The sequence below is a fragment of the Staurois parvus genome, unplaced genomic scaffold (assembly GCF_062004578.1).
Source record: "Staurois parvus isolate SC_StPar_1 unplaced genomic scaffold, SC_StPar_1.0 ptg000154l, whole genome shotgun sequence".
Taxonomy (NCBI): domain Eukaryota; kingdom Metazoa; phylum Chordata; class Amphibia; order Anura; family Ranidae; genus Staurois; species Staurois parvus.
The window spans coordinates 22,196,779-22,223,621 of record NW_028317950.1 but is presented as its reverse complement, the minus strand read 5'-3'; the positions used below and the strand labels follow the sequence as shown (position 1 = coordinate 22,223,621).

Genomic DNA, 26,843 nt, shown 5'->3' with positions numbered 1-26,843 from the left:
ACGTGTCCCCCTGCTTAAGCCAGTACATGTCCGGGCCCATCTGAAGCTTGCTAGAGAGCATTTGGATGATCCAGAAGAGGATTGGGAGAATGTCATATGGTCAGATGAAACCAAAATAGAACTGTTTGGTAGAAACACAACTCGTCGTGTTTGGAGGAGAGAGAATGCCGAGTTGCATCCAAAGAACACCATACCTACTGTGAAGCATGGGGGTGGCAACATCATGCTTTGGGGCTGTTTCTCCGCAAAGGGACCAGGACGACTGATCCATGTACAGGACAGAATGAATGGGGCCATGTATCGTGAGATTTTGAGTGCAAACCTCCTTCCATCAGCAAGGGCATTGAAGATGAAACATGGCTGGGTCTTCCAACATGACAATGATCCCAAACATACCGCGCGGGCAACGAAGGAGTGGCTTCATAAGAAGCATTTCAATTCCTGGAGTGGCCTAGTCAGTCTCCAGATCTCAACCCCATCGAAAACCTTTGGAGGGAGTCGAAAGTCTGTGTTGCCCAGCGACAGCCCCAAAGCATCACTGCTCTAGAGGAGATCTGCATGGAGGAATGGGCCAACATACCAGCAACAGTGTGTGCCAACCTTGTGAAGACTTACAGGAAACGTTTGACCTCTGTCATTGCCAACAAAGGATATATAACAAAGTATTGAGATGAACTTTTGATATTGACCATATACTTATTTTCCACCATAATTTGCAAATAAATTCTTTCCAAATGAGCCAATGTGATTGTCTGGATTTTCTTTCTCATTTTGTCTCTCATAGTTGAGGTCTACCTATGATGCCAATTACAGGTCTCTCTCATCTTTTTACGTGGGAGAACTTGCACAATTGGTGGCTAAATACTTTTGTGCCCCACTGTATTTGTAAATGCATTCCAAAAATGTAGATTTGTATTTTTAAAGATATACAGTATATTTGAAATGTATTTTTAAAAACATTTTTTCATATATTTTGTAATAAAAACGCATTTCGACATGCAGTATATATTTGTTGAAATATATTGAATATGGCTAAAATTGTAGCATTTCAAATGTATGTCAATATATTTGGGAAGAATATTTTTTAAATATATTTCAAATATATTTTTCTTCCATAGGGAGAATGCTCACAGTGGATCAGGAAGCTAAAACCCCAGTCACAGAGTATCAAAAATTGCAGATTTTATAGTTCTGCTTTTGGTCCATGCATCTGACATAACTTCACCTGACTTCCTCGAAAGGATGTCAAGTTTTTGCATACACTTTTTTTTGAGCCTACAGCACCTTGTATTCCCAGCCAGCCTCCTATCCAAGTACTAACCAGGTCCAACCCTACTTAGCTTCCAAGATCCGAAGAGATTACATACATTCAGGGTGGTGTGGCCATAGGCTTGCATGCATGTTTACACATATTTTGTATGCATTTTCAAAGCATTGACATTTAAAAAAATCTTTATTTGTATTCCAGTGTGTTTACATGCATTTTGATGCGTTCTGGATGAAAAGAAATGCAGCAGATTGTACTTTTGTTGAAAGAACTGGAACTGACCATACTGGTGTGAACTAGGCCTTTGGCATACATGGCAAACACTGTGCATGTGTTCTGGGTGCAGTTTAACTGTATCCAGTTCTGGAGACCTCACTTACAAAAAGATAGAACGAGTGCAGAGACGGGTATCAAAAATGGTGAAAGGTCTGGGGGATAAAACACATCAAGAATGACTTCAGGAACTTAACATGTACAGTCTTGAGGAAAGAAGGTAAAGAGGTGACATGATTGAAACCTTTAAATACATAAAGGGGGTGATTAAGGTTCAGGAGGGCAGTACTTTCAACAGGGAATCAAAATCAAGAACATGGGGACATGACTCTAAACTAACTGGAGGAAAGTTCAAAACTAATCTCAGAAAGTACTATTTTACTGCAAGAATAGTTGATGCTTGGAATAAACTTCCAGCAGAGGTAGTGAACCAGTCAACAGTAAATAGCTTCAACATGCTTGGGACAAGCATAGATCTATACTCAGACAAAAAAATTAACAAAAAAACAAGAACCCCCCCCCAAAAAAAAAACCCAACCCCCCTCAAAAATACACACACACACAAAACAGGCAGACTCCATGGACCACTCGGTCTTTTTCTGCTGTCACTTTTCTATATAACTCTAACCCCCCCCCAAAAAAAAACACACACAAAACAGGCAGACTTGATGGACCACTCAAATTTTTTCTGCCATCACTTTTCTATGTAACTCTACCAAATCACATACCTCTACTTACATGCATAGATCTAAATGGGACCTGGAACATTTGGTTGCTTTGATCCATCCAGTCCATTTGGAATCCAAAGCTGGTTCAGTTCTGAATGCATTTTCACATAAATTGTTCAATGTATGGCCTGCAGTTTACAGGCAGTTTCAGCTACTTTTTTGTATACCTATACTATTGTAATATGATGGCCGGGTGGGAGTTCTCCCATCTTGAAGTGGACATCCTCCCAGGATTGTGCCTCGTGCACCATGGGCCATGCTGCGGGACGATCTGTCAACCGCTGTGTCCACCATTAATCAGTCCTGAAGTTTGGCAGTACTTGACAGAGCCTAGAACCTCTTGCTCAAGCATTCTTCTGAAAGTCTTATGTAGAGATGTGCTGGTTGCTTTAAATCTTAAACAGCAGTTGCAAAGCATTTTTTTTTCTTTTCTCTCTTTGTGAGTGACAGACAGGAAAAGCAGAACTGTGCTCTAATTGGTTGTTGCTACAGCTGAGAAAGATCCACCCATAGCAGCACTGTTGCAACTGAACTTATGATTGGCTGTGGAGGAAAGGAGAGAGGAAAAAGGAAGAAGCACATGTGGGGAGGCAGACATTTTCAGGGGACTGCATGGAGCAAGGGCTCCTGGTGTAAAGTCACAGAGTCTCCCTCTCTGTGCTGCTGGAACCCATAAACTGGGCTGGGAGTGTGTAGCAGAGAAATTGTTGCAGGAGGACAGTGTGCAAACCAAGGATTGTCCTGCCTGACACTCAGGATTACAGCCACTCAAGTGCATGTGTCTCCCAAAGTTTGGAGCTGCTGAAAGAGAGAGGATTTCTACTACTGTCTAATGTTATCTAGAGGACAATCCAGAAACAGTGAGTACTCTGTGATGAAAGGGGATTTGATATTGCTGCATTTGCTGTTCATCTCTGGAGAATGGTCATGAGAAAGCCTGCTCTCTAATTCTCAGAGTGACACAGATCTTGGAAAGCCCAAGCTGCTCAGAATTAGCTAATCCTGCTGCTGATTGATGAGAGAACTCTGTCTCTGTATATTACTGGTTTGTCTTCTCAAGATTTGCGCTGTGGCTGAAGAGTGTGTTTACTTCCAAGTCCCCACAGAAGCTGGCTGCTCTAAATATACTGAGCAAGTGTCAGTATATCAGGATTTCACCTGTATCGTAAAGATTTTGTTGAAGTGTTGTTTTTCTTCTATTGCAATGTTCACTGGAAGATTCTGCTTAAAGCAGACTGTGCTATCCTGCTACCCCTGGATTACAAATACTCTCCCATGCAGAGAGTGAGCTCTTCCATTGATTAAAGGGCCCCAATGTTGAGAGACTTTAAGTTTCATCCCACTGGCCAGTGGTTAGGTAGGACATTTCTGCTCTAGATAGTACTGCTATAGCAAATGTCAATAAGCTGCTAAACCTCATTAACAGTCATTGTTTCATGTGTCAATGCCACTCTCATATGTCACTCTAGTCAGTGTGATACTAGTCAGTTTTTGGAGTCTTTGGCGAGTGAATTGTGACTTCTTACTAACTGTGTTATGCAAAGTGGTATCTGTGTTTTATGTACATTACCTGTGTTAAATCAGCTAGTTCTTTTTCAGGGTTTGTCTTCTTCAATAAAACCCATAAAAAATATTCTCAGAGTGTCGAAGTGTTCTGGGTATAATCAGAGGTGTCACCAGATTCAAGTGGGAGCTAAACCTATATATCTAGCCAAGTTCCACCCAAGGGTGTGCTACACTTAGATCACTAAGAGCAAGAGTTCCATTCATGATGTCAGTGTAGGTTTCAAGATGAAAATTGATAATGATGATTTATAACAAGCAATAGCACAGACAGGGCCTCTTTCAAACACTTTAGTGCTTGAATCCACAGCATGCTAGCTTCATAATAGACAACAGTTATAAATAAATAATTTTATTATATAAACAGGATCAGTAAACAGAAACACTGACAGAACAGTGGCACAATAAAACTCAGTGTCCCAAAGGGATGGCACTGACACTTTTGGTTTCAGAACAGTGACATACTGACACTTGGGGACTCATTTACTAAAGCTGGAGAGTGCACAATCAGGCTCACTTCTGCATAGAAACCAATCAGCTTCTAACCACAGCTTCTTCATTTACGCTTTGGCAATAAAAACTGGAATCTGAGTGATTTCTATGCAGAAGTGAGCCTGATTTTGCACTCCACAGCTTTAGTAAATTAACCCCTTAGAGACACACTGACACTTGTAGCCCTAGAACAATGGCACAATGGCACTTGTAGCCCTAGAACACTGGCACACTGACTCTTGGAGCCCCAGAACAATGGCCCACTGACATTTGTAGTCCCAGCACAATGGTACACTGACTCTTGGAGCCCTAGAAAAATGGCACACTGACTCTTGGAGCCCTAGAGCAATGGCCCACTGACACTTGTAGCCCTAGAACAATGGCACACTGACTCTTGGAGCCCCAGAACAATGGCACACTGACTCTTGTAGCCCCAGAACAATGGTACACTAGTTCTTGGAGCCCTAGAACATTGGCACACTGACACTTGTAGCACTAGACCAATGGCACACTGACACTTGTAGCCCTAGAACAATGGCACACTGACACTTGTAGCCCTAGAACAATGGCACACTGACACTTGTAGCCCTAGAGCAATGGCCCACTGACACTTGTAGCCCTAGAACAATGGTACACTGACTCTTGGAGCCCCATAACAATGGCACACTGACTCTTGGAGCCATAGAAAAATGGCACACTGACTCTTGGAGCCCCACAACAATGACATACTGTATCTCTGAGGTCCCAGTACATTGACACACTAACATTTTGAAATCCCAGGAAAATGACACTTTAACACTTGCAGCCCCAGAACAATGACACAGTGACACTTGGATCCCCAGAACAATGGCACAGTGACACTTGGAGCTACAGAACAATGACACATTAACACTTTGAGGTCCGAGAAGAATGACACTTTAACACCTGCAGCCCCAGTTTCCTCTAGTTTGACCCATGCTGGCTAAGAAAGTCATTATATTAGTGTTGATTGTAAAGTGGAATAGTCTGAAGAATGTTTTGGACTCCAAGTTGTCAGTTTATTCAGGGTTAGTCTCTTCTAGGCTCTTGATATAGCCAAGATTTTCAATATTCATCAATATTCAGTCACAAGCCATGCTGCATATATACTTCTTGAGTCAATAAAATAGGATCCTCCAAGCATTTTTGTTTTTGGTGCTGACTGCCACATAGACGAACAGTAACGTCTCTAGGCTGAATGAGCTCCATGTTTGAAGATCACAATTTATATTTTTAGATATATGGAGCACAAACTGTCAGTGTCCTCAGGGTCTTCAAGAGCTGTCTGGGATCAGCCAGTTTAAGAATGTCATGGACACCTCAAATCCCAGGAAGCAGGCCTAAGATAAGAACAAGAGATTTAAAAAAAAATTACTATTTGTATTCAGTTGCATACTTTTAATATGTGCATTGCACTAGGGATATTCACAACTTGGTGGATTTAATAATATAACAAAATGAGAAAGTGTTAAGTGCAAAGTGTAGTAATCCACAGCATCCAATCAGAATTAATCTTGTACTAGTTTTCCTTCAATAACATGAATTTATTAGTTGCTATGGCTTCCTGCAGTTTGTCTTGCATGAAGTTGTCACCTTCTTTTTACATCTTTACAGGATGCTGTCAGTAAGTTCTATGTGACCACTTGCTTGATTTAAGCTGATAACAGTCATCAAAATAATGAATTATCAGTTTTAGGGGACGTAATACTGATGTTCAAGCAGCTAATAAAAAGCACTATTTAATCCTTCATGTACTGACTAAGCAACGTGACACATATCTTTATTGAGAGCTAATGTAAGTGTCAAAATCTCTTGATTTCAGCTTCCTGTAATTCCCTGCACATCAGCACACAGACTGTGACAGGTAGGGGATGAACTCTGAACCAGTTAGGCCTCTCTTGCTTTGTCTCTGCACTGTGAACATAGTTTGAGATTGGTAGAGTAGAAGGACAATTAATACAGTGCGCTGTCGCAGCTTTTTTGGTCAGTTGCAAGTTGTGTTGGTTCCTGGACCAAGCCTTATTTATTAAAAGAGAAGTTTAAGATTGTAAAAAAAAACATTTATACTCACCTAGGTGGATGCAGCATCGATTTAAGACCGAGAACTGAGTGATCAAAGACTTCTGGTCGTTCAGTTCTCCATCTTCAGTGAGCAGAGAGCAGTGACTGTCGGTCACCAGCTCTCTGCTCTGGCCCTCCAACACTCATTGGAGTGCTGGACTGTGGAGGGGAGGCAGTGGCTGGCTCAGCCTCTCAGTGGCTAGTCCAGGCATCTACAAGTGGATCCTGACATTAAAGTTGTGATTTCTCCAGAGTCTGGACCACCTCTGTGACATCAATCGACAGTGAGTTTTACCATGCTGTCATCTGAAAATGGGTCAAAGAACAAAGTGCAGAACAAAGCGCACTCCTGTGATCCATAGGAGAAGTAGGGTGAAAAGAGCTTTGGCCCTACCTTTCCTTTAACTTTAACTGAACTCTGGAATCTTTGCCTCAAACAGAGGACAAAGGACTAATCAGCAGTGTTGCCTCTGGTCTCCCTGCAGCTAATCCTTCAAGACTTACAATGCCTTGTTCTGCAATATATTGATGTGTTGGAGGTGGCCATCTTGATAGAGGTAAGGCTTCACTTCCACATGTAAGAGCATCCAACAAGGAAAACATTGAGCAGCATGGTAGTGACATTACCAAATCTCACTACAGATCTCCTAAGAAACGCATTTAGAAACAGCAGTTTCTTGGATCTCATACTAAAGATATACAATTAGGAGGCTGTAGACACGGGCCTACCTAGGTATCCTCTTATACTAGGAAGTGCACTGATATTTTTCAGGAGGAACTCAAGACATAGGGTAGATTTTTCAGGGTTCTGCTAGGCACAGTTAACATTTCTAGACACTCTTATAACATAGCAAGTCTTCACTTTTTCAGTTCAGTTTCACTTTAAAAAATATACAAAGCCTTCTTTTACTGTTTAGATTAGTGAGTGGTTAGAAACCCTGGCTGAAACACTGGGGAGATTGTTCATTTCTAATTCCCCTGATGACCACCGTCACCATGACTGATAGTGAGAGAAAATCAGAAATCACATATTGCTACTTGATCAGGAATCAAGAGAAAGTCTTCCAGTTTGGAAAGTCCCATGTAGAGCTACAAAAGTCCAATGGTGCTACACCAGATACGTATAACTTCATGCAGTGTTTGCAATGACTGTAACAGATGGTGCCATGTATGACCAGAAATAAAGAGTAAAAAATCACCAGTGCTCGAAGGAAGGATTTCTCAGTGAGTCTTCCTGAGGAAGGTGGCCAGGGCTCGAAACATTGGCATGGAAAATTGGCTATTATGTATTTGTGAGAAGTTGTGTCTACTACAGTGATTTCCAGCTTCTGGAGGATCTCACAAGTGTAGTATATACATAGTTACATTGGTCCAAGCTAGACCAATATAACTATGTAAAAATATCCATACCTGGAATTCATCTTTAAGGTGCCTACAGACACTATGGCGTAGATTTACTAAAACTGGTTCACTCAGAATCTGGAGCACCTGTGCATGGCAGCCAATCGGCTTCTAACCTCAGCTTTTTCAATTAAGCTTTGGCAATAAAACCTGGAAGCTGATTAGTTTCTAAGCAGAAGTGAGCGTGATTTTGTACTCTCCAGCTTTAGTAAATAAACCCCTGCTGAATATCTTTCTTATAATATATTATTTTAAAAACATAGACATTTGCACCTAGAAGGGGGAGAGTTATCTCTATGCAAACATCCCCAGTGCTGGATTTTCCTGGGGGGAAAACATTCATTCATTGCTTCTTTAGCACTCACCGCATTGGCTGGGAATGCTCGCAACATGGCTGCTGTAAAGCCCTTGTACAACCCTCTGGGCCCCTCGTTTTTCAGAACTTCTCTTAAGACATCCAGGGCTCCTCTGTATTGGTCAGCATTAGCTGGAATGAGACAATATAAAAAAACAGTTAATGGCACAGCTGAAATCTTGTCATAACCCTTCAGTTTGGTTGTACAATCCTTTTCTGTAGCCATGATCTTCTGGTGCTGCAGGGGTCAATGGACCTGTGGCACGCACTCATCTAGAGTGCTGACAATGCCCACCCCTTCAACCCCCCACCTCTTTCTTTTATTCACAGAAATCGTACTATATCTTCCATGAATGAAAAAGGATCTATGAATGGAAAAGGTAGACCTTCCATTAATCCATCCATTTTCCATTCGAAGAGTGCTTTTTATTCATGGATGCTATAGTATGGCTTCTATGAATGGATGAGAGGGTGGAAAGGGTGGGCATAGTCAGCCTGTGACAGTACTAACATTGGTATCAGCCCTGATCAGATTTACACTATGCCAGCCAGTAGACTTTGTATTAAATGTGAGTAACATCCATTGTGCTCATAAAAAAAATGTACCTAGGCTTTAATATTGTTTACAAAGAATAGCACAAACTCTCAACCGCATCCAGTTATCACTGTTATGTAATTTTTTTGCATTGGGAAAGCTGAAGATCTTATATCCCAATGCCTGCATGATGGGATATGACCCACTCAGCCAAGTCATGTCATGTGTGAGGTTAATACACTTTTTCTTTAAATCGTTTTCAATTTTTTACATGGAGCACATGTATGTTGAAAAGACAATGTAAGCTGAGATACCTGTCTGAAATCGAGACTTTAGTACGTCCATAGGAATGGCCACTACCCAGTTACACATGCCAGCCACACCTCCTGCGAGCAAAATACGCTCTGCACCGAGATTGTTGACGCTGTGGGATTTAGAAGATACAAGGATGAACAAAATACAGATTTATCTACAGTGTTAGAAGATCAAGATAAAATGCAGTAATTGATATCAACAAATTAGAATTCGGTTTTTACTGTCCTGATTTCCATAAATCCATGTAATATTGCAATGTAATTAGCAGTTGTGATCTGGTTCCACCAAGCTTAGACTTTGATAAAACAAGAAAAGCTGCTTCCAAACAGAATTAACAGTCATAGCCTGTAAAATATTTTATTATATGTGGCAGCAAGTTCATCATTCTGTCAGTGTCAATTTGCAGCTTTACTGTGAAAGGCGAGACTTCTATTCCTTAAAGTGTTACTAAACCCAGGATCCTGCATTCTCTATATCTGGTCTCCCACAGTACACACAACATGGAAATGCAATTATTCTAGTAAATATAAACTGCTAAATGCCTTTTCTCCTCAGCAGTAAGGGCACTCTTGTGACTTTTATTAGTGTCCAGCAGAACACTGGTTAAAGCTTCTGGAGGAATTTTCATTCTTCCCTGATTGTCATTAGAGGCTGAATAACCCCTGACCCTCTATCTGCACAGTGCTGATTTGCTAAGTGCTGATCACATGCACTCTGCCAAGAAAAAAATAAACTATCTAGCAATACACACCAAACTGAGCATGTGCAGTTTCCCCCAAGGGTATGTTCTATCAGCAGATGGATTGGGGATAGTAGAAGGGGAGGATCAAACATCCTTTTTACACAATTAGGAGGTTTTATCCCTTAGGTTCCACAGTGAGTATAACAAGCATGTTTTACAGCATATATAGACTGATTATACTATTGTGGGTTTAGTAACACTTTAAGGGAGCAATTATTTCTCAGATCTTGGCACATCTAAACTCAGATCAATTTTTCCTATGTGTGCATGTAGTATAATATCAGAACATCCAAATTGCAGTGTGCATGCATGGACATTATGTCAATCACCTCTTCTCTGCCATTGAAATTTCCAAAGATATTTGGGGGTTGATGGACATTTAAGGCTGAACCTGATGTAGGTACGCACATAACTAAAATACATGTGCAGGAGCGCTTTTACTGTGGTACGTCCCAAATGGTTTGTAATTCTGATAAACCAGTTTGTAAATCAGGTGCCCCTGCTAACAGCACAGCCAAGACCTTCACCTCTGTTGCAGCAGCACTGTTTGGATCACACCTCCTGCCTGCTGATTGGACAGTGAATGAGTAGTTGCTCCCTGATGAGTTCTTCATTCTCTGCTCTCCTCCTGCTAGCACATGTGCACTGAAGTATAGCCCAATAGGCTCTGCCATAAATACAGCCTATTACATAGTATATTTATTTCATATGTTTGTTATAAGCATATTTGTAAAACTGGAAGCTTTATACTTTGTAGCAATTTACTTTCATATTGGTGAATAATTATTGAATTGCTAGTCACCTTTGACCTTCTGGTGTAAGCCTCTGTTTCATCCACTCGTAGCTCATGAAGTACATTCCAGTAGCCGGGATATCTTACGGAGTGCATAGAGAGTGATGTTAATATAACATTCGTATTCCAATATCCCTCAATGTCAGGATAGCTATGTGTTACACAGATAAAGGCTTCCTTTAGATTATAATGGCATCATCTACCTGACTGCCAGAGATAAAGACTGACAACAAGGAAGATATTTGGTATGGGTAATATAACTTTTTTGTATCACATTTGTGTTGAGAATATATATATATATATATATATATATTTTTTTTTTTTTTTAATTTTTTTTTTTTGGGGGGTGGGGGTAATTTTAGATACAATAGTACTTTGTAGAGTTCTCTAAAGAAGAACACTCTTACCTCTTAACAGAGTAAGTACAGTGCCACGGTACAAACTCTGTATCCCTTGCTCCCTGTACAGTTGCTGGGCACAGTCTATGGGTCCTGCAAACCTTTTCACTGAGCTGTTTGCTTGAGCCTGAGAGAGAGAAAAGGGTAAAATTATAGCTAAAACCATATTTAGTATTCATTAATTTGGATAGAATGGGGAATGGTTAGAATATATATATATATATATATATTTGCAGTCTGTAATCCTTTAGGGCAGGCATCAATAAATGGTGGACCTGGACCTAGTGACAGTTCTGTCTAAGCCACCAGTCAGCGAGGTCCCCTACTACCTCTGTAGTGATTGATTGTAATGACATCACATGTGAGTCCTGACCCCTGCATCATAGGAGGAAAGAACTGAATTACTACCAGAAAATAGACAAAAGACCTTTCAATGGTAAATGAACACAATTTATTGCTCCAGGTTGAAATAAATAGTGGTTCGAGCAGCATTAGGCACACAGAAGGTAAATTTAAGCAAAGTCTGCTAGACAGTATAATAGTTTTGCCAAAGCAATTTAGAATCAGTTTCTATACCATTAAACTGGAATCAATACGTAAACCAGCAAATTCAGCAATCTATGGTACATATAGTTGTGCTCAAAAGTTTACATACCCTGGCAGAAATTGTGGATATCAAGAGATCCCCAAACTTTCCACTTCTTAATAGGTGATTTAACAGTACTGATTGGCATATTCAAGGCTTTGAACATCTTTTTATGTCCTTTTCCATCTTGATAAAGTTCCATTACCTTGTTACGCAGGACTTTTCTGATCCCCATGGCTCAGTGTCTAGCCTAGTCAGTGCTTCCACGTAAGAGCTAACAAACTCATTAACTATTTATACACTGACACTAACTGCAATTTAAAAAGCCACAGATGTGGGACATTAACCTCTAATTGGCACTTTAACTTGTGTGTGTCACCTTGTGTGTCTGTACCAAGGCCAAACATTCCAGGGTATGTAAACTTTTGATCATGGCCATTTGGGTGATTTCTGTTATCATTATGATTTAAAAAAGATCCAAACAACTATGTGATAATATAACGAACAACCATGCAGCGCTAGTAAACATAATATTGCATGCAAATCCTCATACGGTGCATATAATGAAAGTGCATATAGTGAATGGTAACATGAACACCACTTAATATTGAAAATAAATTTAAGAAATTATCCTAAAAGTCCAGGGATAATAATGATGATACATGAATGAATAAATCAATCAAAATCTTCAACAAAAGTGTTCTTGCGGTGTATGATGTAAACCAATTTCAAGGTAAAAAGGTGACACAATAAGTGACTTCTGTGACCATATTCTTCCCACAGAACTGAGTGTAGATTGCACTAACCAGAAAGCGCAATGGTAATGCGCATTTGAGTGTTAACCAACTCCTGGTCATCCGGCTACTGGTACTGGAACTGGATCACAGAGAAAGGTCATCTGGCCTGCATCAGCTGGGCAAACATCACAACCTCAGGGTCTCCAGATAGCAGAGGACGTGTAGTCGTTTCACCACCGGGGGGAGTCTAACCAATCCAGATGTGGCCACCAGATCATCCCAATAATCCTTAAAGGAGGGGGGGGGGGGGGCTCGGAAGTAACGAGCCAAAACAACAGGAGATAATGTATAGTGAGCAGCTGGTAGCAGGGAATTCCAAAATGGCCGCCGGCCGTCCACAGGGGCCATGCAGTGTGACGTCACAGGGTATAGAGCACCTCCCTAAACTATGTGATAATAAATGGCTTCATATGATCATCATCCTTCAATAAAAGAGCATTTTTTGGCACGATCAGTCATATTTTCAATATCAGCGCACTCTAAGGGAATGTCTAGGATATGGTGCTGTATCCCCTAAGAGGTACCTCTTAAAATAAGAAAAAGGGCAAAGGTCTCTGGGTAGCAACTGTACAGGGGCAGCCTTTAATCCTAACTCTTCTGCCGACTAACGTTGAGGCCCAATGATACTGTTGGCATGCATGAGGACAGTTAATAATGCCTGCAGGCAGAAATAGAGCTATAAAGCAGCTGTATAGTCAGTTCCTACGGGCTCAGTAACTAATGGTAGCAAAAAGTCATGGCTGCAAGGTCCACTCACCGGACCCAGTGACACAGCAGCAGTGGTCCCTCTGCTTAGGTGTCCACTCACTCTGAGTTGCTTGGGGAAACTCAGGTTTGCAGCACAGCAAAGACTATATCCTGCCAGTGGCTCCTTCCCTCCGCATTCAGTCTCACTCTGTACTCTCTGGTTTCCCCACACAGCAATGGCTTTCCAGTGGCTCAGTCTCTCTCTCTCTCTCTTTGGGATGGTCTCCACAGCACGGTCCTTTCACTATCTCTCCCCCCACTGCACTGGCCCTTCCAGTGAATTTTTGCCCAGGGAAATCCTGCTCTTTCTCTGCAGCAAGGCTTGGTGGGAGCTGTAGTTCAGGCCTCATTACTTCCAATGGGCAATGCTCTCCAGAGGATTCATGTCCCATCATCCTCCTCTAATCTTTACTGATTGGTCCATCTGCTGCTTGTCAAGAGGGAGGGGGATTGGGGAATCAAGAAAACATATGCAGCCCATTGCTGCACACTCGGTCCCTCTCTGGAGCAGTGGCGGGGGTTACCGAGAGATCGCATGCAGAAACAGTTTAGCCTGCTCTTCAGCTGTTCACTGCCGAACTGTTTACATAGTGCACCAGCTGAAGATGGCAGCCAGCTACACACTCCCCCCACCAAAGAACCTTTGGTCCCTAAAGGAGGGACAGAGTGCATTAATATATAGGGGATGATTTACTAAAACTGGTGCACACAGAATCTGATGCAGCTGTGCATAGTAACCAATCAGCTTCTAGGTTTTATTGTCAAAGCTTTATTGGACAAGCTAAGGATAGAAGCTGATTGGTTACTATGCACAGCTGCACAGATTCAATATGCACCAGTTTTAGTAAATCCCCCCCATAATGTCCATAACTTTAGATTAACTTAGATCAACAGCAAAGAACAAACGTAAGTAATATTTATGGTGTAGTATGGTGCTGTAGTTACACCATATGCACTCACATAAAATTAACAAGAAAAACACATTGTTAAACAATATAAACCTTGGAATACCAAATCTCGCTGTTGGCACTACAATTCCAGTTTCCATGCTGACACCACCTGGTTCCTGATGATAGGAACAATAAGTGGGCAGGATTGATAGAGTAATAAAGAGTAAAAGAAAGGAAGGAACAAAAAGAGAAGTGGCTGATTCACATTTTAAAGGGTGATACAAAAAAAGATTAAAGCTGAACTCTGAGAAAAGTAAAAATCCCTTATTTGTAGTGGGGCTATGCCAACAGTACAAGGATTAACTGCTTGATTATGTTTAGGGGGACAAGAAAAAGCACATTCCCCAACCCCACAGTCTCATTCATGTTGCTAAACCAGTCCATTCAGCTTCTTCTCTCCTGCACTTCAGTGGTCTAAGGTCCTCTGTTGACATTTAAGATTGATGCAGGGTCCATAGCCCTACATTAGACATGGGGAAGCCAAGGAAGAGTCCAATCACTGAGCATAGAGGAGTGCCGTTTTTTGAGGGAGTAGAGGATCAGATATGTAAAAGAGCTCTTATAGTCCCCTAGACTAAATCCTCGCAGTGCGGAACAGCTCTGACCCCCAGAGGCATATTGGTACAGCCAGTAACAATGTCGGCTGACATTTCATCCAACCATTTAAGGTGTAAACAAAAAAGTTTATTGATCACACAGAAAACTTCAGGGAGAGAGGGATAGGGCACAGGACACCCATGGACTAGCAGAGTTCACAATAAAAGTACTCAATTCCTCACAGATAAATAACCTTGAAACTGACCCAGCATTTTGTGATTTTGGCTCCTGACTGTAAAGCACTTGAAAATAATCTGCCAGCACCCTGTCGAGAGACTCCTTACTCCAGTGAGGTACATCTGGAGGTACTTCATGGCTCTTCAATCCCCAGGCTCTGCAGGCAAATCCCTAAATCCAGGCCTCTGCCAAACCATGTGGTCACTCTCGCAGGCAGCAGGCCTAAGAGGTTTCAGCAACACAACACACCCCCTCCCCCAGGCAGGAGGCCCAGGAGAGAACAGACTGACTTCCTAAGGTCGCTCTTTGAGTATTTATACCCTCTCCCAGCATGCGCCAGTGGTAAGGAAACTCCTACTGGTTGGCCAGGATGAGATAAATATTGAAGACTTTGATTGTTTTCATGCTATTGCCAGAGGCAGCCATGCCACCTATAGGCAACAGATGGACACATACAGTAACCAGGGCCCAGAAGAAACCCAAATAAGATGAACTATCAATTCAGCTAAGCTGGTTGCAGGTTGGCACCTCTACATTTAGATAGACACTCCTGCTTAGGGCAGGGTGTCTACACTAAAAATAACAAAGATATTAAAGAAAGAGAGGTAAGGGAGGGATACAATATTTGATAAGGGGCTGATATGCTTACATACCCAAATATAACATTTCTGTTATAACTCCCAGGCTTATTCAGTAAAGCAGTATAGTGATTTGACTAGGGGAATTATAAAGTGGGGACATTGGAGTGTAAGCTCCTTCACGGTAGGCATTAGTGATGGATATGATCTATGTACTCTGTAACATCCCGCATAATATGATGCAGTATAAATATGTAAAATACAAAACCTGAGCTGGCCTTCTCTGTCACTCAACCAACATGTATAGAAATGTAGCTGGGACCTTTTTGGCCATGAAACTTGGAAGTTAGCCAGTTGGTGGATTAAGCTGAACCTTTCATTACCTGAGCAGCTTAACCTAACTGTCTGAGAACAGGCACCACGTGGTGATGGCACATGCTGATCTGCCCATATGTAAGAAACATATATTTGAAATATATTGTAAAAATATTCTTCCCAAATATATTGCCACATATTTTAAATGCTTCAATTTTGGCCATATTCAATATATTTCAAAATATATTTCAATAAATATATATATACACTGCATGTTGAAATGCATTTTTATTACAAAATATATGAAAAATATTTTTAAAAATACATTTCAAATATACTGTATGTCTTTAAAAATACAAATCTACATTTTTGGAATGCATTTACAAATATATGTAAAAATATATGTTAAAATGACATTTTTATATGTTAAAAAAAATCTGAAGAATATATTTAAAAAAATATATATTTTGAAAAAGATATATTTTTTAAATATATTCTGTAGGTCATTGAGGAGTGCACATTGCTTTGAAGGATGCCAGAGGCAGGCTAGAAATATGACTTGTCTCATTATTACACTGTGAATATAGAGCATGACTGGGATCAGAGACTCCTAAGAAGCACAGGACCATCTTTCACATCACAAAAAGGTAGGTACAGTCCTCTTGTGGAGTCTAGTGTCAGATTGTTATGTTATGTTCTCTTATGTTATGTTAGTGACAGGTTCACTTTAATGAGCAAATGATTCAACTTGAAAAGCAATAGTAAGGCAACCAAGAAAAAAAATAAAAATAAATAAAACTAATGCTAGCTAATTCATTAGACAGAATGCAATGTATAAAGCATCCAATCAGAATTTATCATGTAGAGATTGCCCTACTGCAAGCTAAAATCTGATTGGTTGCTGTGGCTTTTGGCACTGTGCACATCAGCTATACATTTTTGGCAAGTTGGTCTCTCACCTGTAGTAAACATTTGATGCGCTCCGCAGGGATGACGATAACAGCACCAAAAACTCCTGCCAACATTCCTGCTGAAAATACTTGATGTGGTCTAGAATCGTTGGAACCAAAGAGAAGGAAACATGTAAGCAGATAGGTTTTTTTTAGATTGGACCTGTCACCAACACCTATTAGGCAGCAATATCTCACCTGAGCTGCTCATTTGGATGGATCTGCTGCAGCTTCTTTCCCAGACTAAATCCAAAAAATGTGACTGCCATTATTGGGGTCACACCAGCCAGGGGGGCCCCCATTCCTCTGTAGAGACCCCATAACCCCTAATGAAGAGAAGGACAAAGGATATTTTGTTATGTCAATGACCAGGTATTATGGACCATGGAAAAAGTCTCCAATATTCAGTTTTCGATAGTACAGATGATACAATATATTCCAGGTTTCCCTACACCTTTCAACTACTGCAGGCTAGCAGGTAATAGTGGTGGGTAGAGGGGTATACATCATTATTAGATTTCATTTTCACAGCAGTACGTGGCCAGTGCAAAAAAAATCGACTGGAGACATACTGCAGATGTATATGATCTTGTGTCACTGTCACTTATATAACAGCAAAAGGTCTCTTTACCAAAGCATCTGTGGGAAGAAACTGGCACAAACTGTGCTTCTGATATCATTCAGATTCTTTACTTTTGATGAACAGGGGCATGTGGAACATCCCAATAGTGCAGAATAGATTGAAATAACTGCTTTCATTTTCACTGCCGTTGCTGAGTACTGAAATAACTGCTTTCATTTTCACTGCTGTTGCTGAGTACTGAAATAACTGCTTTCATTTTCACTGCCGTTGCTGAGTACTGAAATAACTGCTTTCATTTTCACTGCCGTTGCTGAGTACTGTGCAGTGGAAAATAAAGTGTCCAGCACCACATGTTTAAAGTATTGAAATTATTTCCTCTCACTTCCTGTTGAGCCTACAGGGCAGGAAGTGAAAGGAAATCTGCCTGTGGTTTTAACCCTTCCTTATGCTATTCAAAGTTTTAATTTTTATATACAAAATGTATACATATACAGTATATGTACTTTAAAATGGCTGTAAAACTTAAGCTTTGGGGTTTTTTTTAATTAAAATAACAAGCATGTTATACTTACTTGTTCTGTGCACTATTTTATCTCAGAGGGGCCCTAAACCTCCTCTTCTGGGGTCCCCCGCCAAAGATCTTGGCTCCTCCTTGTTGTCTTATATCAATTAGAGGTCCACACAGAAAGGGCTCATGTACACTGCAGCTGATAAACTGATGTTCAGGAGCTGTTGAGCGTTTTTTTCACCAGCCCCTGAACTCTCCCTAATGTTTTCCTATGTGTCCATGTACACATCGTCGTTTACAGGCAGTTCAGTTTACTGTCTTTTTTGGAACGCAGAAAACTTGGGTTCAGGTGTAGATTTTATCAGAGTTTCAAACGCTTTTAAATGTGGCTAAATGCGACTAACCGCGTATATGAGCGTTTGCGTGTGAAATTTTTTTTAACTCTTCCATTCCCAGATGCTGTCCAGGGCCTTTTTTCATCATGAAAAATGCATGCAAAGCGTTTTCCCAGTACTCAAATGGACCTGGTACATCATACTTTGAGGTTTTGCATGAAATAAAATATGGTAGACACTGCTGCAATAATGTCTGCACAGAAATGATCTGGAACACATCCAAACACCACAAAAAAAAAAGACAAATAACCTCAACAAATACTGCTCTCTCTGCTTCTGCTCTCTCTATTTCTCTCAAAATGTCTGAAATAGTAAATTTTTTACTGTGCATTCTGGGCATTTTGGAAGATCTCCTGAGGTTATCTTTAAAAAATGCTTCTAAACGCAAACGCTGATAAACGTGCATAAACGCGGTATGCAAACGTGGCTAAACAGACGTTTTTTAACCTACGTATTCCAGCAGTCAGTTTCCATCATTCAGAAGTGTCCCGTGTACATGGAGCCAAACAGTCAATAAGACAGAGTATTTATAAATGTATTTTCCACAGCAATTATTATTATTACACAGCATTTATGTAGCGCCAACCAGGGGTGGACTGACAACTCATGGGGCCCCTGGGCAAAAGGGGATCATGGGGCCCCTGTGTCCTTGCCCAAACTCAAAAAAGCCTGCGAAAAAGGTACCAGGGGCATCTAATGGGGCCCCCTACTGACCCCGGGCCCTCGGGCAGCGCCCGAGTTTCCAAATGGTCAGTCCGCCCCTGGCGCCAACAGTTTGCTCAGCGCTGCACATTACAATGGGAGACAATACATGCGACAGTACAGTAACAATACAATAAAATACACGAGGGGTTCGAGGGCCCTGGTCCTTGGAGCTTAGTCCAACAGTCCTTTTCCAGAGAGAGATTTAATGGGCTCAGCAACAATCCATAAGACAGAGGTACAGACAAAGCAGATGACAGGATACTTAGAATATTCATGTAATCATCAGACACCTTCAGAGGACCCACTTTCTCCTGTCCCCACTCAACCAAAAAACCTTCCCTAATATACACCTTTTCCCATTGACCAAAGTGTCGGGCAATCTGATTGGTTGGTTCTATGAGCATGTATCATCTTATGTGTTACAATGGGTTTATTTACTAAAGCTGGATCGTGCAAAATCAGATGCACTTCTACATAGAAACCAATCAGCATCCAGGTTTTATTGCCAAAGCTTAATTTAATAAGCTGAGGTTAGAAGCTGATTGGCTACCATCTTTAGAAAATCCCCCCCACTGTGTCTAGACCTAAACAGCAGCATGCATAGATTTTAATTAAAAAGTTAAATAGATACTCCTTGTCTTGTTTATGGCAATCTTTAACATCCTTGTACAAAGGTGGACATGACACCCACATTGAAATTCTCATCACTATAAACCAGTACACTATGAATATTTAAGCCCTTTCCAAATCCAACCAGATAAACTTGCATTTTACAATGCTGGTAGATTTGCAAATAAGCTGCTCTGAACTCCCCGACTCTCCACATATTTATCCAAAAACAGGTTATCCCAACATAGCCAAGGTAAAGTACTTACCTTGTGCATAAATTAACGACTTCCTGAACCACCCTATAGCAGAAATACTGCTACAGGGTGGCATGGGTGCGCAAAATCATGTATATATACGTGATTTTGCATTTCCGGGTAGGGGGCGCGCGCATCCTACCCGCGCCACCATTCGCAGCCACGGCTGTCAATCACCGGGTCCAAGCTGGTGATTACCCACTGGCGCCCAGTGATTACCGAGCATCTCCGACAGGGAGGAGGACTGTTTTCTAACAGTTCTCCTCCCTGTCAGCTCAGTCCTTTGATCGCCCCTGTTAACCCCTTCTTGCCCTGTGCCATTAGTACAGTGTCAGTGCTTTTTATTAGCACTGGTCACTGTACTGGTGTCACTGAGGATATCAGTGACACCAAGTCAGTTGCTCCCAGTGTCAGAAAGTCTGCTGCAATTCCGTAAAATCATGTATATTTACGTGATTTTGCATTTCCGGGTAGGGGACGCGCACGTCCTACCCGCGTCACCATTCGCGGCCACGGCTGTCAATCACCGGGTCCCAGCTGGTGGTTATCCACTGGCGCCCAGTGATTACCGAGCATCTCCGGCAGGGAGGAGGACTGTTTACTAACAGTTCTCCTCCCTGTCAGCTCAGGCCTTTGATCGCCCCTGTTATCCCTTCTTGCCCAGTGCCATTAGTATAGTGTCAGTGCTTTTTATTAGCACTGGTCACTGTACTGGTGTCACTGAGGATGTCAGTGACACCAAGTCAGTTGCTCCCAGTGTCAGAAAGTCTGCTGCAGTCCTGCTTTAAGTTGCTGATCGCTGCCATTACTAGTAGAAAAAAATTTTTCAGTATCTATACCGCCATTTGTAAACGCTATAACTTTCACGTAAACCAATTAATTTACACGTATTGGGATTCTTTTTAGCAAAGACATGTCGCAGAATACATTTTGCCCTAAATTTGTGATGAAATTTGATTTTTTTTATTTTTTTACTGGACATGTTTAATATCAGTCAAAAATATAGTTTTTTTCTCAAACTTGTCGGTCTTTTTTTTTTATAGCACAAAAAATAATAACCGCACAGGTGATCAAATACCACTGAAAGAAAGCTCAATTCGTGGGGAAAAGGGATATAAATTTCATTTGGGTGCAGCTTTGCATGACCGTGCAATTTTCTGTTAAAGTAATGCAGCGCCGAAACGCAAAAAATGGCCTGGTCAGGAAGGGGAGTAAATTCTTGTGGTTAACATAGTAAGGAGTCTTTGGCTATTCTTTTGGTCAGTAATGTGAATATGCACTATATATATATATATATATATATATATATATATATATATATAATTACAATATCCTACACTCCTCCTCTGTGTGTGCCCTCATAGCAAGCTACTTGCTATGGAGGCACTAATGCTGGCTGGATCCCTGAGCTGGGCTGTGTGCCTCCATAGACACACACAGAGCGACTCAGCCCCACCTCTTCCTCCTTCCTCACAGGAATTGACTGACAGCAGCAGGAGCCAATGGTGAGTCTCCACTGAGAGGAGAGAGGGGAGAAGAGCTGTTGCAGACGAGCGGAGTGCTTGATCGAGATCGGACTCAGGAAACTGTTTGGGGGGTTGGGGGGGATCAGCTTTTGAAAGGTTTCTCCTTAACACAGAGAATACATTAAGGTAAAAAAACCACTTTAAGGTGGTCACAGAGAGACAAGACATAAACGTGTTATTTCATTGAATTTTAGGTAAATTTGACCACATGTCACGGTTTCTTACACGTATATATGATTACTGTACTCACTCAATTTATTCAATTATTATTTCATGTACTATAATGCATGAAATTTTAGGTGAATTTGACCACATATCATGGTTTCTTACAGTATTAATGATTACTGTACTCACTCAATTTATTCAATTTTTTTTTTTTATTTTGATTGCCCTTCAGAGGGGTAAGGGTCTTCATAGGGCATATGTATGCACTTATTTAGTTTAACTATTACAGTGTTTTATTTTAAATTTTCAGAGGTGTGAAGGTCTCTATAGTGCTCACAATGTTTTAAGGGTCCACCTAGCGCAGTATCCATTTGCATTAGCCTTTTAAGAGACAATATCGTATTATATACTTGCGTCTCTGTGACTTCAGTTGATTGGAGATTTGCGCGGTTTGATCTTACATACATGTTATTTCATTGGAATAGTGAAATGTCCAAGTACTCTTCCCTTGGTATCGGATTCCCTAAGAGTGTTTGTCCACAACAACCTAAATTTATACACCAGCTGCAAGGATTTGTCAATAAATAAAAAGAAATCGCAAAGTGTTAACAGGTGTAGAAGATACATTATAACCATCCAGCATATGAAGGATTGCAAGATCTTAACTGCTATGATTTGGGCAGCATAATGTGTGCCGGTGAGGCGATGAATTGGGAATAGTTTGTTCCATGCACCATCTGGTTTTATTTCTGCGGATTACTACAAACTGATGTTCTGTTTTAAATAGATGTGACATCCCATCTTCTTCCTGATTGGTCACAGATCCCGCCCTGGCAGACAGCTGGGCTCTGCGTCTAGCACTTGCCCCAGTTTTGGATGAAGGGGGAGCATTACGCCTGAGTTAGTGACTCACACAATACATGTCCAGGCGGAGGATAAAGTACGGAGCGAGGAGGCCCCTGCAGTGCTAAGGTAAAGTACAGCAATCAGGAAATCAGCAGCGGCGTTTTCTCTTCTTTTTACTCTTTTGCAATACAACAGGCTTTCCTTAATGTCTAACGGAGGAAACTTCACACGGTTCGGGTCAACGTATTTACTATAGAGAGCTTTTACTGGGGCCCCTGACATTTCCAAACTGCTGAACATATTATTAACTGTATACCATGCTATACAATACAGGCTAGGAATGTACAAAAGACGGAAACGGCAGGCTTCCTTCGGGAACGGTTCAGAGACTGTGATAATGGCTGATTGTTCAGAGACTGCATACGTAACTGTGACCATTCCGAGACTGTATACATGACTTCGACCATTCCGAGACTGTATACATGACTTTGACCATTCCGAGACTGCATACGTGACTGCGACCATTCCGAGACTGCATACATGACTGCGACCATTCCGAGACTGCATACATGACTGCGACCATTCCGAGACTGCATACGTGACTGCGACCATTCCGAGACTGCATACGTGACTGCGACCATTCCGAGACTGCATACATGACTGCGACCATTCCGAGACTGCATACGTGACTGCGACCATTCCGAGACTGTACACATGACTGCGACCATTCCAAGACTGCATACATGACTGCGACCATTCCGAGACTGCATACGTAACTGCGACCATTCCGAGACTGCATACGTAACTGCGACCATTCCGAGACTGCATACGTAACTGTGACCATTCCGAGACTGCATACGTAACTGCGACCATTCCGAGACTGCATACGTGACTTCAACCATTCCGAGACTGCATACGTGACTGCGACCATTCCGAGACTGTATACATGACTTCTACCATTCCGAGACTGTATACATGACTGCGACCATTCCGAGACTGCATACATACTTGTGACCATTCCGAGACTGTATACATGACTGCAACCATTCCGAGACTGTATACATGACTTCGACCATTCCGAGACTGTATACATGACTGCGACCATTCCGAGACTGCATACATACTTGTGACCATTCCGAGACTGTATACATGACTGCGACCATTCCGAGACTGTATACATGACTGCGACCATTCCGAGACTGCATACATACTTGTAACCATTCCGAGACTGTATACATGACTGCGACCATTCCGAGACTGCATACATACTTGTAACCATTCCGAGACTGTATACATGACTTCGACCATTCCGAGACTGCATACGTAACTGTGACCATTCCGAGACTGCATACGTAACTGCGACCATTCCGAGACTGCATACGTGACTTCAACCATTCCGAGACTGCATACGTGACTGCGACCATTCCGAGACTGTATACATGACTTCTACCATTCCGAGACTGTATACATGACTGCGACCATTCCGAGACTGCATACATACTTGTGACCATTCCGAGACTGTATACATGACTGCAACCATTCCGAGACTGTATACATGACTTCGACCATTCCGAGACTGTATACATGACTGCGACCATTCCGAGACTGCATACATACTTGTGACCATTCCGAGACTGTATACATGACTGCGACCATTCCGAGACTGTATACATGACTGCGACCATTCCGAGACTGCATACATACTTGTAACCATTCCGAGACTGTATACATGACTGCGACCATTCCGAGACTGCATACATACTTGTAACCATTCCGAGACTGTATACATGACTTCGACCATTCCGAGACTGCATACGTAACTGTGACCATTCCGAGACTGCATACGTAACTGTGACCATTCTGAGAATATATACATGACTGTGACCATTTCAAGACTGTATACGTGACTGTGACCAGGGGCGGACTGACCATTTGGAAACTCGGGCACTGCCCGAGGGCCCGGGGTCAGTAAGGGGCCCATGAGATGCCCCTGGTACCTTTTTCATAGGCTTTTTTGAGTTTGGGCAAGGACACAGGGGCCCCATGATTCCCTATTGCCCGGGGGCCCCATGAGTTGTCAGTCCGCCCCTGACTGTGACCATGGAAAAAGCTACTATAGAGAAAGTCACTAAACTCTTTTCTAACGCCCACCTAACCACCTGTCCCCTGGATGAAGGGGGAGCATTACTCCCGAGTTAGTGACTCACACACAATACATGTCCAGATAAAGTACGGAGCGAGGAGGCCCCTGCAGTGCTAAGGTAAAGTACAGCAATCGGGAAATCACTAGCTGCGTTTTCTCTTCTTTTTACTCTTCTGCAATACAACAGGCTTTCCTTAATGTCTAACATAGGAAACATCACACGGTTCAGGTCAACATATTTAACATAGAGAGCTTTTACTGGGGCCCCTGACATTTCCAAACTGCTGAACATATTATTAACTGTATACCATGCTATACAATACAGGCTAGGAATGTACAAAATACGGAAACGGCAGGCTTCCTTCAGAGACTGTGATAATTACTGTGATTGTTCTAAGACTCTCTGATAATGGCTGTGATTCCAAGAATGTATACATGACTGTGACCATTCTGAGAATGTATACATGACTGTGACCATTCTGAGTATGTATACATGACTGTGACCATTCTGAGACTGTATACATGACTGTGACCATTCTGAGACTGTATACATGACTGTGACCATTCTGAGACTGTATACATGACTGTGACCATTCTGAGACTGTATACATGACTGTGACCATTCTGAGAATGTATACATGACTGTGACCATTCCGAGACTGTATACATGACTGTGACCATGGAGAAAGCTACTATAGAGAAAGTCACTAAACTCTTTTCTAATGCCCACCTAACCACCTGTCCCCTGGACTCTGTTCCCTTGCAAATACTATGGTCTCCCTCTGGCTCTAACCTACTCTTTCCTACTCACATCTTCTATCTCTCCCTTTCTACTGGCATCTTCCCCCAACCCTCTAAAACTCCTTGAATGTCTAGTCTACAACCAGCTGAGCTGCCACCTCATTGAGAATAACCTTCTCGATCCTCTTCAGTCTGGATTTCGGCCACATCACTCCACAGAAACTGCTCTCCTAAACCTCACAAATGGCTTACTAACACCTAAAACAGTTGGTCTTTTTTCTTTAATCTTACTCTTGGACCTCTCTGCTGCCTTTGATACAGTTGACCACCCCCTCCTCCTCAAAGAATTTGATTTCCTTGGTCTCTGTGACTACTCTCTGTTGGATCTCATCTTACCAATCTCACTGCTCCTTCAGTGTCCCTTACAACTCTACTTCCTCTTCTTTAATTCCTTTTACCGTCAGGGTCCCCCAAAGTTCTGTCCTTGGACCTCTCCTATTTTCGATTTTCATCTCCTTCCTTGGTGAGGTGATAGCTTGCCATGGCTTCCAATGCCATTTCTATGCTGATGACAACATAACCTATCTTTCTACCCCTTAGCTCACCTCATCAGTTTCTTCATATATCACTGATGTACTAACAGACATATCAATATGGATGTCACACCACTTTCTCAAACTCAATCTATCCAAAACTGAGCTCATATAATTTCCTCCCCCATGTGCCCCTTCCCCTGATTTCTCTGTCAAGGTCGATGGCACAGCATTCAGCCATGGGGTAACCCTGAACCCTGAAATGTCCTTTCGGCCCCACATCCAATCCCTGTTCAAATCATACCGCCTCAACCTCTGCAAAATCTACAAAATATGCCCCTTTTTTAGCCAATGTCACCACAAAGCTTCTTATTCATTTCCTGGTTATCTCTCTCCTCAACTACTGCAACTTCCCCCCCCATTTTATTACCTTTACATAGGCTATCCCCCCCCCCCTTCAGTTCATCATGAACACTGCTCCAGACTCATCCACCTTTCCAAATGTTCAATGTCTGCTACCCCTCTCTGCCAATCCCTCTACTGGCTTCTGCGCACCCAATGAATAAAATTCAAAATACTAACAACAGCTTACAAAGCCATCCACAACTCTGTCCCCAGCCACTTCACTAACCTGGTCTCAAAATATCAACCAAACCACTGTTTTCGGTCCTCCCAAGACCTCCTGCACTCTAGCTCCCTTATCACTTCCTCCCATGCTCGCATCCAGGACTTCTCGCGAGCTTCTCCCATCCTATGGAACTTCTTACCCCAATCTATCTATTTCCAAAACCTATCCATCTTTAGACGATCCTTGAAAATGCTTCTCTTTAAAGAAGCCTATTCTGCTTTTGACTAATATGCTGTGTTTTTACTTTCTCAGCTCATCCCCCACAGTTATTACCTTTTGTATCACTTGACCCTCCCTCTTAGATTGTAAACTTTAATGAGTCTCTCTGATTCCTCTTGTACCAAATTGTAATGTAACTGTAATGTCTGCCCTCATTTTGTAAAGCCTTGCACAAACTGTTGGCACTATATAATTCTGTATTATAATAATAATAATGACTGTGCCTGTTCAGAGACTATATATATTACTATGAGTGTTCAGAGACTGTATACATGACTGCGAATGTTCAGATCCGTTCAGAGACTGCATACATAACTGTGACTGTACAGATCCGTTCAGAGACTGTATAC

General features: G+C 41.8%; 2 protein-coding genes and 1 pseudogene across 3 annotated transcripts in view; 1 reads left to right on the top strand and 2 right to left on the bottom strand.

Annotated features, from left to right (window-relative positions):
- Window positions 1–1,272: 1,272 nt before the first annotated feature.
- Window positions 1,273–1,391, bottom strand: LOC149463647 (5S ribosomal RNA; annotated as a pseudogene).
- A 2,776-nt stretch (window positions 1,392–4,167) lies between these two features.
- Window positions 4,168–26,843, bottom strand: part of LOC149463646 (mitochondrial carnitine/acylcarnitine carrier protein-like) — a 29,576-nt gene continuing 6,900 nt past the window's right edge. Inside the window, exons 3-9 of the mRNA XM_089675219.1 lie at window positions 16,837–16,964; window positions 16,648–16,738; window positions 10,951–11,068; window positions 10,553–10,625; window positions 9,008–9,117; window positions 8,169–8,290; window positions 4,168–5,681 (exon numbers count right to left, since the gene is read on the bottom strand). Coding sequence (XP_089531345.1) covers window positions 5,616–5,681; window positions 8,169–8,290; window positions 9,008–9,117; window positions 10,553–10,625; window positions 10,951–11,068; window positions 16,648–16,738; window positions 16,837–16,964 — 708 coding nt within the window. The 3' untranslated portion in view covers window positions 4,168–5,615. The remainder of the gene's footprint in view (window positions 5,682–8,168; window positions 8,291–9,007; window positions 9,118–10,552; window positions 10,626–10,950; window positions 11,069–16,647; window positions 16,739–16,836; window positions 16,965–26,843) is intronic.
- LOC149463645 (deoxyribonuclease-1-like 1) overlaps window positions 22,218–26,843 on the top strand; it is a 43,761-nt gene continuing 39,135 nt past the window's right edge. Inside the window, exon 1 of one of the 2 annotated variants that reach the window (XM_089675220.1) lies at window positions 22,218–22,355. The gene's annotated coding sequence lies outside the window, so the exon portion shown is untranslated. Of the gene's footprint in view, window positions 22,356–24,452; window positions 24,491–26,843 lie in introns of those variants that run through there. The other variant, XM_089675221.1, reaches the window with a different exon arrangement.